Source organism: Juglans regia, chromosome 12 (genome assembly GCF_001411555.2).
Source record: "Juglans regia cultivar Chandler chromosome 12, Walnut 2.0, whole genome shotgun sequence".
Lineage (NCBI taxonomy): Eukaryota > Viridiplantae > Streptophyta > Magnoliopsida > Fagales > Juglandaceae > Juglans > Juglans regia.
Genome location: NC_049912.1, coordinates 22,135,671 through 22,149,435, shown reverse-complemented (window position 1 = coordinate 22,149,435; position 13,765 = coordinate 22,135,671). Strand labels below are relative to the sequence as shown.

At 31.8% G+C, this 13,765-nt stretch overlaps 2 protein-coding genes across 2 annotated transcripts; one reads left to right on the top strand and one right to left on the bottom strand.

Moving 5' to 3' along the window:
• Window positions 1–711: 711 nt before the first annotated feature.
• On the top strand, window positions 712–1,707 carry LOC109005798. The gene has a single exon (XM_018984841.2). It carries the CDS (start codon window positions 781–783, stop codon window positions 1,525–1,527), a length of 747 nt encoding a protein of 248 aa, XP_018840386.1. The 5' UTR covers window positions 712–780; the 3' UTR covers window positions 1,528–1,707.
• Window positions 1,708–2,447: 740 nt separating this feature from the next.
• Window positions 2,448–7,829, bottom strand: LOC109005864 (probable LRR receptor-like serine/threonine-protein kinase At1g67720). Its single transcript, XM_018984937.2, has 9 exons — window positions 7,598–7,829; window positions 6,962–7,508; window positions 5,740–6,194; window positions 5,269–5,404; window positions 5,106–5,177; window positions 4,955–5,023; window positions 4,571–4,642; window positions 3,060–3,131; window positions 2,448–2,977 (listed from the first exon to the last, which is right to left on the bottom strand). Exons 1-9 carry the CDS (start codon window positions 7,668–7,670, stop codon window positions 2,935–2,937), a joined length of 1,539 nt encoding a protein of 512 aa, XP_018840482.1. The 5' UTR covers window positions 7,671–7,829; the 3' UTR covers window positions 2,448–2,934.
• Window positions 7,830–13,765: the final 5,936 nt, after the last annotated feature.

Here is a 13,765-nt window from a genome sequence, read left to right as displayed (position 1 = left end):
TTATTTTTATTTTGAAATTTGAAAAAGTTGAATTGTATTTTATTTTTGTGAGAATTTGAAAATTTCGAGAAGTTTAAAATAAGAGGGAAAACCTTGACAATTAATCTAAAATTTAAAGTGACGGACCAAACAAGGTAGTAGGCCAACCCAAATTGATTGGTCACTGATTCATTCATCTGCATATGGCATTCATGCTGTTTACTTTTTTTTCCCCATTAATCACTATCAGTCTGAGGTGTGTCATTTACTTTTCACACGTTTTGAACCGTTCAACCAGATTTTGCACCACCATATTACCTACCACCTTTTCTTTTTCCTTTTTTTGAGTTGAATTATGCTCTCCATCCTCTGCCTTCAATTGAAAATCTTTCCTTAATTCCCTTTTCTTTTTCTTTTTTTGGAATTTAGGAAAGCAAGAAAATAGTTGTAAAATACCTTTTAAACTTGCATGCAAAATTACGGTACGATTTTTTTTAATTATTATTATTTTATTATTTTTTGTCTTTAGCTCTCAAGGTGTCCATGTGCTGTTCCTATATTCTAAACACAACCTTGGTTCACTTGTTTCGCCTTCACCAGACCACATGATATTTTATAATCTCACCGTCCACCATTTTACTACAATGACAAACCAAAGAGATTAAAAATATAAGAAACATCACAGCATCTCCTTTTTCCTTTATAAATCACAATCTCATGAATCTGATCAAACACACCTGACTAGCCAGCTACACCACCTTTATTCCCCCCACTTTTTCCCTGAACCCAAACACAACCAAAATGGTCTTGGTCTCCCAGGAAACCGTTCGAACTGCCTCTAAATCCACTGAACCATTTTCAAGTCCCAGGATTTCTTTCTCTGCTGAATTCCTGGATGAGAAGAACTTCATCTCCATTAGCCCAAACCCCCAGGGGGAGAAAGATGGAGAAATGGAGATAGAGATAGATAAAGCAAGAAACGTTGAATTTGAGTTCCTGTCAAGCAATGTAAGTAGCCAAACAATGTTAACTGCGGATGAGCTTTTCTTTGATGGGAAGGTCCTTCCCTTTTGGCAAATGAAGTATGCAGAGAAGCTCAACAAGATCAGTCTCAAAGGGAAAGACACTGAGGAAGAAGAGGTGGACAAGGAGGAGGAGGAGAGGAGTAGGGTGGGTTGGTTTGTTGATGATGACCCATCTCCAAGGCCACCCAAGTGCACCGTATTATGGAAAGAGCTATTAAGGTTGAGGAAGCAGCGCGCTTCTTCTTTATCACCATCTTCTTCTTCCTCATCATCTTCGTCTTCTTCTAGTGGCCTTGCGGATGTAGCTGCATCAGATGTGCGGAAGGAAAGCTCGAAGAACAGAGACAAGCCTGTGAAGAAGACAAAGAAAGGATTGGAGAAGACGACGAGATCAGCTAGTATTAAAATAAGGCCTATGATCAATGTGCCAATTTGCACACAGGTGAAGAGTAGTCATGTCTTGCCACCTTTGTTTCCACTCAAAGAAGGAAAGATCAGAGAGGGGAGGATGAGAAAGTGGTAATCAAAATTCCGTCTGATATCTGCAGAGTTGTCATATATGTTCATCAAGTCTAATTTCTTTTATTTCATTATATATGCTTCTGCTTTCGTGTTTAGATTAATGTTAATGATGGTGGCTCAGTGTGGATCTGATGACTGACAATGTAAATGCTGACATTTCAATTTTGTTGGATGATATTAACATTCATTTTAGTTGCATTGCTTCTACTCTATCACCGTAGAAGCACATTTATCTGTCTCTCATAGATTAGGAGGGAAGTATGAAGTGAGAAGTCATGCCAGATGCAGCAAAAAAGTGGGTCTCAACTCTCAAATGGCTGTATACCAGAAAAACGTAGTGATTTCAATTTTTGTAGCACAGAAGGGTCGAAAGGCCATATCCTCGGATTAACATTTATTAAAGACCCGTGCTACCGTACATCTGGTCTGAGTATACGGTTCCGAGCACCTCTGAGGGCTGAGGCATCTAAAACTATCTAACGGCCCGTTTGTTTTTAAAGATAAAATAAAATAAGTTGAGATTAAAATTAAAAAATTAAATAAAATATTGTTAGAATATATTTTTTAATATTATTTTTATTTTGAGATTTAAAAAAGTTGAATTATTTTTTATTTTATATTAGAAGTTAGAAAAGTTATAATTATTAAATGAGATAAGATGTTTTCTGAAAACAAACAAGACCTACGTCTCTCAAATACCGGTTGCAATATAAAAGAATTATGTAAAGCTGGCTGACTCCGACGAGTTAGGAAGTACACAACGGTGCTGGGATCTGAAAGGGTTTGAGAGACATCAATGCCAATGTCCCTTTAGAGACGTCCAGCAAAGTTATAAGATATCAATGTCATAACAAGGGTAAGAACTAAGTGGCAACAGAGGAAATTATGAAATGGTCGGCTATTCTTAGAAGGAAGGCATAATGAAGAGATCAAACCATGTCATATTACAAAAATATGAATTGAGTGTTTTTTACAAGTACAAATTATGAACAGATAATATTCATCCTCGTAAAAGAAAAAAGAATTTGTAGTATACAGATGGGCAAAACACAAGTATACACGAAGAATAAAATTGAATGTATGCATACTCACATAAATTTTGAAAACATGATCCAATACATTGACTAAAAAACGAATTGGACTAAGTGAATATGAACAACCATTTCGGGTATAGAGTTTTGGATGTTCCAAATTGCTTCAAGAAACCTTCTGTGACCCAAGTACAGAGTCTAATCAAGGAGAACTTCAATTACTCGGTTGGAAATCTTGCACAAACAGCTCCCAGCAAGATTCTTAGAACAAAATGAGGTAACGGTACTTTCATGGAATACATGCGAATTGGTTAGAATCAAGTTTATGGAGAAATTGGCCAAGTCACCTTTACCATTAGATCCATAGATGTAATTGCTCAAGGAGGTGGGGGAGATACAAAATTATTTCCAGGAGAAGTCCTGAGAATGAAATTGAAACAATCAATATAAGCAGTGGTGGATGAGTATGGATAATAAAAGACTAGAGGATGTTCACACTTACTTAAGGTTTAGTCCAGGTTTTTCTTCAAGGTTTTTTGGAACTAGACCAGTCAGATTATTGTTCTGTAAGAAACTGAAAGATAGAACTAAGTCAGGCACGTAATACATATAAGCACCACATTTTGTATACTATTATAATATGGGTGCTCTCATTATCGGCGTGTGTGTGTGTGTGTGTGTGTGTGTGAGATTATTGGCTGACAGGAGAATCTTTAGTTAAGTTGAAAGTCTAAACAACCCATTGCTTTGAACAACGTTAATTTGTGAGCCAGCAATTTCTTGGCCATTCCCGTGCTCAATATATGGGTGCTCTCATTATCATTGTGTGTGTGTGTCCTATTAGAAGCTACCGAAGAGACGCACCCCAAGTTACAGTGAGCTTCAACTACAAAAGTACAACGCTTCTAAGCATATCGTCTACACCATTCCTCAAAGTCACTTGAGGTTCTGAAAAATATTTATCTGAATCTCATATCTGTTGCTGTTAGAAGTATCGTAGAGGTGGACACAAAAAGGAAATAGAAAGGATGAGATCCTATTGCTTGTAAAAGGGAGATCTATATGGACTTGAGCCTCTTTGGGTTTTGGACCTCAAAGGATAACTAAGACTGTGTGCCTTCAAAGCCCTCAAGCGCTTGGGCCCATCCCTCCCTTCTCTCACTCCCTCTCTCGGAAAGTTATTGTGCTGAATGTATCTTATGAGTGGGGTTTTGAAAGCTGGAGGTGCAAAATCGCTAATACTGGAAGTAGAAATCATCTCCTGAAATATGTTGGCAAGTTTTCAACGAAACTGCACCCAATAATGTGAAGAGTTTGGTTGAGTGTTTAGGAGCAGTATAAGAAAGAAAGGAGTTGCAAGAACATTAAGAAACCAAGAAAAATAGAAGAGATTACAGGAATGATGTAGGTAGGAGTACAAAGAAAAAAAAATCAGTAGAGATGCAAAAAACTTGTATAAACTTTAATATGGCCAAGCCGGCTCCAATTGATTAGGAAAAAGAAGGATTTATGGGGCTGATCCAATTAGTTGAGACAGAGGCTCATTGAGGTTCATTTTAAGGCCATAGTATACTAGATTTTTTGTATATTGATCATGGTTAGTTGGGTTAACAGAGGACGTATAGAGCTGAATGGTAGAAAAGGATTCACGTACCTGATCCTAACTAGTTGGTGTCAAAAGGCTTCATTTGGTTTATTTAGATTGATAGATCAACACGAGCACGTGCGCGTGTGTGATATAAAGAATTGGTCACTATAGAAGATTCTTAATTCCATAATTTGTATCTAAAAACCTCAGACTAGAAGCCATGACTCGATCTGATCAAAGTTAGTCCTCCTACAAAGCTAATGGCAGTCATGATTTCTCGTGATAATTAAGAGCAGAACAGTTATAAAGATACTGTTAACCACAAGATTTGGATAGAATTACATCAGTAACATATGAGAAATTCTCAAATGATAAAATAATTTCTAATATAAAAATTAACAAGCATATAGTAGAATAAAACTTACAGTTCACACAAGCCGTCGATGGCCCCCAGTGATGGGGGAATTTCTCCACTGAGCTGATTGTTTTCCAAACGCCTTCAAGGAAAATGGTATTGAAATTGGAGAAGTCAAACATTATAGTCCACAAAATAATAACTTGTAAAGGTCTCAAGCTCTAAACTTTCAGATAATACAATCCACACAATGAAATGCTTATATAATGGAAGTAACAACCCGAGGAAGATGAATGACTTTATTGCAGCGTATGCAAAATAGAGAGTACAGGTTTCATGTCATTGAAGCAAATGATACATCATTGATGAGGCTCAGGTGAAACCAACTTTATACGAAATCGTGCAATCTTTCATTCGCTCGACAAAAATGATAATAGCCAAAAAACCGACTTACAATATCTTTAGCATCTTCATTGAACTGAGATCAGGAATAGATCCAGTCAAACTGTTATAGCCCAGCCAGCTGTCAATATAATTAAACTGTCAATCATGCGATCCTTACGTTTCAATTTCATTAGCCAATGAATTAATCAGTGAAAACCTACATGTCAGTCAATGCTGTCATCTTGGAAATTGTAGGTGACAGCGATCCTGAGAGACCCATGTTTGTCAGATTTCTGGACATAATGGGAGATAGTCAGCTTCTTGTTATGCAATAAAAATTAAGCACACAAATTATAGCGCCATGGCAATTCAAGTGTCACTCACAAGGCAATCACGCGAATCTGGGGGCCTTCAGAGCACAAAATGCCGGTCCATGGGAACTGGCGGGGCAAACAAGGATCACCATTCCAATCAAGTGGAGGATTCTTGAGACTGTCTTTTACTTTTTCCAAAGCGATAACTGTGACAAGATATGCATTTCCCCTCAAGTAAAAAGATCGGGTAATTGATAATGATGGATATGAAGTGTAATGGGCAATGTTTTTAAGAGGTTGGGTGGTGAGAGTGTATGAATCAACCTGGCACTTTTATCCAATTAAACACACTTCACTTTTCTGAAAGAAGCTGTTATTTAGCTCAGATTAATTTGCTCGACCATTACTAAAAAATTGTCGACCATTAACTTGGTGGGGGATTTCTAAAATGAGCCATAGCCAACATTTTAGGCCAAGTAAATAATGAAGAGAACATGAGGAAACTATCGAGCTGCATCACAAGGGAAGGATGATAACATACCATCTCGGGTCGTAGTTCGTCCTTCAAGAACCAGCACCTCAAAAACCTCTCCGGCATTTATCAAAGGACCAGTATTTGAGCCAATAGCAGGGGTCAAAGTTATTTTTACAGCACCAGCTAGAGGCCACCGGGCTGCGAAGACACAAGCACCAGCTGGAGTGACGTTCAGATTGAGGTAATATGGGACGTTATTTATCTTTACATCAAACACCCTTGAGCTCCAATTCCGGTCATCTGCAAAGTATAGAGCAATGTAGTATGTTGAGTTCGGAAGAGACATTGGAGGCCAACTCAACTCTATGGGTTGTACTTTGGTCGTGGTCAGAGCTCTCTCAAATATCTTTAAAGGGGGAAGATTCCAGAAAGCAGAAACAGATACATTTCGGTTTTCTGTTGGTGCAGAATATGTTCCCTCGAATGGCTCCCAAAACCGATTGAAATGATCATCAGGATATCTGGCGGTACCCAAAAAACAGAGTAAGCAAGTGAATACGCAAAAAAAAAAAAAAAAAAAAACACATTTCAACATTATTAATATAGATAGTAATTCCCATTTTATTGAAGACCAGAAAGCAGCCTATGTTGCAAATCAATTCAAAAGCACCTTCAACATTTCCGAAACCTATGACACACAAACACAAGCACATCAAATCCATTTAAGACAATAATTGTTTCATGAATTGCTAGTTCTTGGCGGGTTGAATAATTTCCTCAAAAAAAAAAAAAGCATGTATTGAAAGTGGATAAATCTTGTTAAAAGTAAATAATAATGATAGAACTTAAAACGAAAAATTGCGAATATGGCTTGCAGATAAAACTTTTTTTTTCGTGTAAATCCGAAAATTTATACGTTACACAAACAGCTATTACACAACCTAGAAAATAGTGTGAATACTAAGATGCGGTTTGGACAGTGAGTTGATACAAGATTAGATGAATAATAAATTGAGATGAGATAAAATAATTTTAGATAATAAAATATTATTATAATATTATTTTTACTATTATTAATATTTTGATATTTAAAAATATTAAATTATTTATTATATTTTATATGAAAAATTCAAAAAATTGTAATGATAAAAATGAGATTGAATCACTTTTCAAACGAAACAGAGCCTAAATCAATTAAAATTTCATATGTTTGTGTAACAATAAACATGAATCAGATTCACCAGGAGAGTTGGTAACAATCAAGGAAAAGCTTTGTGATAATATATACCGAATGATCGGTCCCGAGAGCCCAAAAGCGTGCCTGCCAACCAATCTCAGACCATATTTGCCAAAATCCGTAGAATTGTAGAGCGAATCCCCGACTATCAGAAACTCCAACGCCGTTATAAAGGGGTCCGAATCCGTATACGTATTCGCCGCGATACATAGACTCATCGTCTTACCGTGAGCAACGAAAACCCCTTCAAAATACGACGACATTCCGTTAGCGTAATCCTCCGTGGTGTTGACCACGCTCCAGAAAGTCCCGTCGACTATCTGGTCGAAAACGGGCGGCGAATCTCGGTCGTTGATCCCTCCGTAGAAGTAGGTGGTCCGAATCAGGTACTTGGCGTTGCGATACACAGGGACGACGTAGCAGAACTTCTTGCGCAGGTTGTTCGTGGAAGGGAATGATCGAAGGGTGGAAAGGATGGGATTGAGAACAGGGGTGGTCAGGTTCTTGGGAGTCCCAGTGCAAATGAAGGCAGCGTCGGGAACCCATGCGCGGCCGTCGATTATAGACCCCGTAGTTGCGCCACAGTCAATCAAAAGACCTGAGAGAAAACACACATGAGACGCATGTATATATACATATACATATATATATATATAGAGAGAGAGAGAGAGAGCAGTGCTAGATTACCTTTGAGAGGTGGGGGTTGGGAAAGAGAGAGGGAGAGGAGGCTGAAGAAGAAAATGAGGGAGAGGAAGGACATGGTGAAGGGATTGGCATGTGAGAAGATGAACAGAGAGTGATAATTTGAAACATGAGAGAGAGAAGGAAATATAAGTTCTGGGTTTGAATGGGTCTTTGGTGCGTCACGCAAGCAAGGAATGGGAGGTAACACACAGAGCAATGAAGTTGGGGAAGAGGAAGGAATATATAAATATATATATATATATATATATATATATCACGACGCGGGAAAACGATTGCCAGGTCAGAGGGGGGCACTTGTTTTTTGTATGGGGCTACACTTGGCGGTGGTTTGAGTAACGATAGACATAATTATCGGTTTAGGTTTTGTAAGTAGTGTGTGTATATATATATATAAAAGTAATATTAGAGATAAGTTATTATAATAATATATATTTTATATTTATTGTGTGATTGCTTCTAGTTGATTATTTTTAATACCCACTTAGAGAGATATGTAGTCTAAATGATGCTACATTATGTATATAAAATAGATACTCTCGATAATAATTTCTATTTATATTTATTCATATATATATATATATGTTTTTAAAGGATTGAAGTTTACTTAATACTTTTTGAATTCTATATTTATTATTTTTTAAAAACAAATGTGTAGCATTTACGTATTTTATTACTATAAATATTATTTTTTTATTGTGCTTTAACTTTTTTGTTTTTTGTTTTTTGTTTTTTTTTTTTAAGGCTATTGTGCGTTAACTTGATTGGAGTCTGCTACTCCAATTTTGTATCTGTCATTTTATTATTTTTCATTCTAAATTATCAATATTTAAAGCAATACATCATTATGAAACTATAAATAAATAAATAAAAACTCATTTTAACATCGTCATTCAATTTCGAGATGGATAAAAAAATATGTAGCGTGGCACAATTTGGATGGTAGATCTTAATATATATTGTAAAATATAAGTTTTTTTTTTCTTAGTTTGAGATATTATGCATGTGTTTGGTAACTTTGGTTAGTGGAATATTGAGAATGTTTGATAATTTTTCGAACAAATTTGAGATACGTTTCTTATTGGATTTTGTGAAGGTAAAACTTGAAAGACATGGTTTTTTAAATGCTATATGTTGAAGAAAAAATTTACTTATACACCACACACAAGTACGTGAAGTCAATGGTAGATTGGAAAGGTTATTTAAATATAATTATTTAGATATTTTTGTAAAAATGATTTTGGTTTTGTATTTTTTTAATTTTTTCTATGATATAGGCATAAAATTGGATGAAAAGTTTATAGATATTTTTTGAAAAGAATTTTACTCATAAAAAGATTACACAAAAGTAAACTCACAGACATATATGACTTGATGTGGTATATTAAATTATAAAATTACTTTTACTGTAAATTAGATCTAACATATCATATAAAATTATATCAGTTTATAAATTTATCTTTATGAAATCTATTTGTGACTATAACACTTCTCATATATATATATATATATATATATATATTAGAATGAAATTATGTTTAGATCGAAGTTGATAATTTTATTTGAAATTTTAGGTAAACCAAACAAGGTCAATGTGTCCATTTTTTATAATTTATAGTACAAATTGTAAAATCTTAATAGTTTAAGGGTACGAGTATATTTTTCTGATTTTCTCTTATTTTTTAAGATTTTTAAATGTTTGGGAGTCCATGAGATTTATTGAAGATTTGTACGAAATTTATATATTTGAAATTTATATATATTATTATTCTTATTAATAAGCAAGATTGGGTGAGCATAAATGGAATACTAGACGAGAATGCAGAGATTAATATAAAATATCTTGACAAGTCCTCATTAACCTTATGTTCGAAGCAATACATACGAGAGATCTTTTAGGTTCTAATGTATCCATAATAATGAAAATAATATATACAAATTGACAAGTAAAACAAAATTTGAAAACCATCCATACATATGCCCTTTGGTGAAGGTGGCATGATTGCACGAAAGGCACATAGAGGTCTAGAGGGCAGAATTAAGAACTCAACTTTGAGTGTCCAGATTATATTAAAAAATATATGTGCACTCCAAATATGCCCATAATGCAATTGTTTTTTTTTTTCATTTTTTTTCAAATATTTTTTAAACATCTTTAACCATTAAAGAAAAAATAATTATTCATAAATAGTCAATTTCTTAACCATTAAAAAAAATTAAAAAACTAAAATATAGCACTAGTAGGAGCCTCGATAAACTTTGGCCAAAATTTGATTAGGAAATTTACTTTTACAAATTTAGTTAGTCACTTTTCAACAACATCAAATAATAGACTCAACAAATCTATTACTATTATATTAAAATATTTATTTTAAACTTTTTCATTTATTTGATTTCTAATTGTAATTTGAATATTTATTCGTTATTAAAAAATTACACATTAATTTTCTAACGTTCATGTTATTTCAACAGATAAAATTTTCTAACTATTTTTTTTTTAATGGTCATATTTTTTCAACTGACATATGGTTGTATTAAAGTTTATGGTTATATTAAAAATTTTAGGACAAAATGCTCATGAAAAAAATCAACCAACTCTAACCAGAGCTTCATAAGAAAAGTGATAAGAAATTGAACAGAGAATATAAGATACTGAGAAAACACCAACCCACGGGCACAAACCAACCAGAGCTTCATATGACAAGTAATAGCATGCAAGATGAGAATTATTTATGCCAAAATATTATTTTGGCCAACAGATGAGGCTCAATAAATTTGGCCAGTGAAGATATTGAAAGTTAAAATTATTGTAGTTTTGTTAAGTCCATTACAATTCATTTTTGTGTATTTTAGTTAAACTTTAGTCAAATTTTAACTTTGTTGAACCCATTAGTGCTCTAAGGAGGCACATTTGGGATGCACATTTGAGAGTCACCCAATCTCGTTTGTATTCACAGTCCATCTCAATTAATCTCAACTCATCTCATTATTATTCACTACTATTCAACAACTTTAACTCACAAATCTCATTACTATTCACAACTCATCTCACTACCATTTACAACCCATCTCAACTCATATTTAAATCCAAACGACAATTAAAAAATAGAAAGGTAAAATTAATTTTTATACAATTTTATTTATAAATAAGTAAATCCTAAAAATTAGTTTACGCGCCTCAATTTATATTTTTTTGTTTTTCCCGAAAACTAAATATCATAAGTGTTGTTTTGATAGTGAGATGAAATGAGTTAAGATAAAATATGAATAAATATTGTTAAAATATTATTTTTTAATATTATTATTGTTTTAAAATTTAAATTGTTTATTATATTTTGTGTAGAAATTTAAAAAAATTGTCTAATCCACCTTGGGTGGTCCTATTATTAGGCGTGGGTAGTCCCATCTCATCTTACTAATCTCAATATTTAAACATCACAAACACGGTATTATTTTTCATTTAATTATTACAACTTTCCAAAACTTCAAAATAAAATATAAAAAAAAAATCAACTTTTTCAAATTATAAAATAAAAATTATATTATAATAGTATTTTAACTTTATAATATTTTTATTTTTATCTCTCATTTTCCAAAATCTCATAAAATATATTAACTCAGATAATTTTATTACTATTCATATATTATTTTATTACTATTTTCAGATCATTTAATTTCATCTCATTACGAGATCTTAGTCAAATAATTAGATCCTCTCAACTAATCTAAGGTCATGTTTGGATAGTGAAATGAGATGAAATGGTTTTACATGAAAGTTAAAAATTAAATAAAATATTATTAAAATATTATTTATTAATATTATTATTATTTTAAAATTTTAAAAAATTAAATTATTTATTATATTTTGTGTGAGAATTTAAAATAATTATAATAATGAGATGAAATATTTTCAGTATCTAAAAGAGACTTAAAGGGCAGGTTTTGTAACAAAAACAAAACACAAAATTCTCATCTCATCTCATTTCATCGTTATACATTTTTCAAATTCTCATACAAAATATAATAAACAATTCAATTTTTTCAAATCTCAATACACATTTTTCAAATCTCAAAACAATAATAATATTAAAATATAATATTTTAAACTTCAAAATAAAATATAAAATTCTCATCACACCCCCAAACAATTAGACTTTAGTCAAATAATCGGAGGAAATCAACTATGCTCCCTCGTGAATAATGGAATGAATTTACTACGCCAGCATCCAAACAAAGAGTAGACCTCATCTATTTAATGATGAGTAAATGGTGCGTTTGGTTACTTGTCCAAACTCAATTCAGCTGAGATCACTTTAGATTTAGGACATTTTTTAATATCTAGCTCTTAAATTATTAAATTCATCTCAATTTAAAATATTTTTACATGTAGAACTCACAATTTTTTCAATTTATCATAAATATATTTAAACTCATCTTAATATTTAAATACATTTATTATTTTAAGTAGTTTCACGTAACTCATCATACCATTTTAACGCATTACTATTTATAAAAACAAATCATGCTACACACAACTCCTATACTTTGCATACTACTTAAAAAATATACAATTTTACTTTTTTATTGTCATATTTTATATTTCATGAAATAGGATGATAAAATAATAATAAAATTATATATTTTTAAGTGATGTAAAATGTATAAAATTTATATCTAAATTTTTTTTTTATAAAAAATTCAAATCAATTAAATTCAACGGATGTAACTTGACATCTTACACGAAACGAGCAAGAAGGCAGGTTTACATCCCTCTTTCTATGTGTATGGCTCAAGCTGCTGCGGTCGTTTGCGACTACAGTCGTCACAACATTTACAATCATTCATTTATTTTATCTTTTAAAACACATCATAAATTATTATTTTTTTATTTTACATATTAATTTTTACAATATATTATACATTGACTTATATATTTTTTTATTTGCAATATGTTATTATATACAATATAATATAATTCAATCCTATACAAACAAAATAAAAATATATAAGTTGAATAAAAAATAAAAAAAAAATCAAAATATGAAAAATTGGATAAATATATTTCCAAGATATTTTTTTCGAAAAAAATAAAATATAAGCATTTTAAATGATAAACAATAAAAAGAGTTTGTATTGAAATGTAAAAATAAAAAAAAATGAAGGAGTAAATGAAGTATAAATAATAATAAAATTGTTTGAATGATGAACAGTACCTACTACATATAGCGGATTACTGTAACAATTTGTATTTTAAATATTTTTGTACATAATTGGATGAAATTTATTTTATGAATAATTTTTTAAATAATTTATATTTTTTATATTATATATAAGCCATTGAAAAGGCTCTTAGATAATACATATGATGGGGTTGTCTCCTTCCCTTTGAATTCTTCAAAAGCTCGTCAGCACCTTTTCTCAAACCTCTGAGGGCAGGTTTGGAGGGTGATATAAAAATTTTATATTTTGTTTTGAAGTTTAAAATATTATGTTTTAATATTATTATTATTTTAGAATTTGAAAAAAATATATTAAGATTTAAAAAAATTGAATTGTTTATTATATTTTGTATATAGATTTAAAAAAAGTATAATGATAAGATGATATGAGATGAAAATTTTATATTTTATTTTTGTTACCAAACCTGTCTTAGTCTCTTACTTCTTCCTGGGTTGAATGAGTTTTACTGCTTATACGTTGAACACCCCATTTTTGTAAAATTCATTATAATTATAATAAATTTAAAAAAATGATATTATATACTACAGTCTCATCTCATTATATAAAAAATAATACTTCTACTATTCTTAAATGATTTTTTATTTTCAAGAATAAATATAAAGATAAATGAGAGTCAGGAAAGCGTATTTAAGAGAGAGAGTGGGATTCCGGGCGACATGGGAAGGGAGAGAGAGAGAAAAGAGGGGGAAGAAATTAAAAAAAAAAAAGTAGAAAATCTAGTGCATGTGGGTGTAAATGGGGATTTGCTGCACCTCTTACGTGGCAAATTTTGATTGGCTGGCATTAAATTTGGGTTTTTCCAACCTTTTATCTTAGGGCAGGTTTGGGACCTCAAACAAAACACAAAATTTTCATCTCATCTCATCTCATCATTATATATTTTTCAAATCCCCATACAAAATATAATAAATA

Coding starts and splice junctions, on each gene's coding strand:
- LOC109005864 (XM_018984937.2), bottom strand. CDS start 7,670: ATGTCCTTCCTCTCCCTCATTTTCTTCTTCAGCCTCCTCTCCCTCTCT. Junction 6,195..6,961: donor CTCTCGGGACCGATCATTCG/GTATATATTATC, acceptor GGGTACCGCCAG/ATATCCTGATGATCATTTCA. Junction 5,024..5,105: donor ATGACAGCATTGACTGACAT/GTAGGTTTTCAC, acceptor TTATATTGACAG/CTGGCTGGGCTATAACAGTT.
- LOC109005798 (XM_018984841.2), top strand. CDS start 781: ATGGTCTTGGTCTCCCAGGAAACCGTTCGAACTGCCTCTAAATCCACT.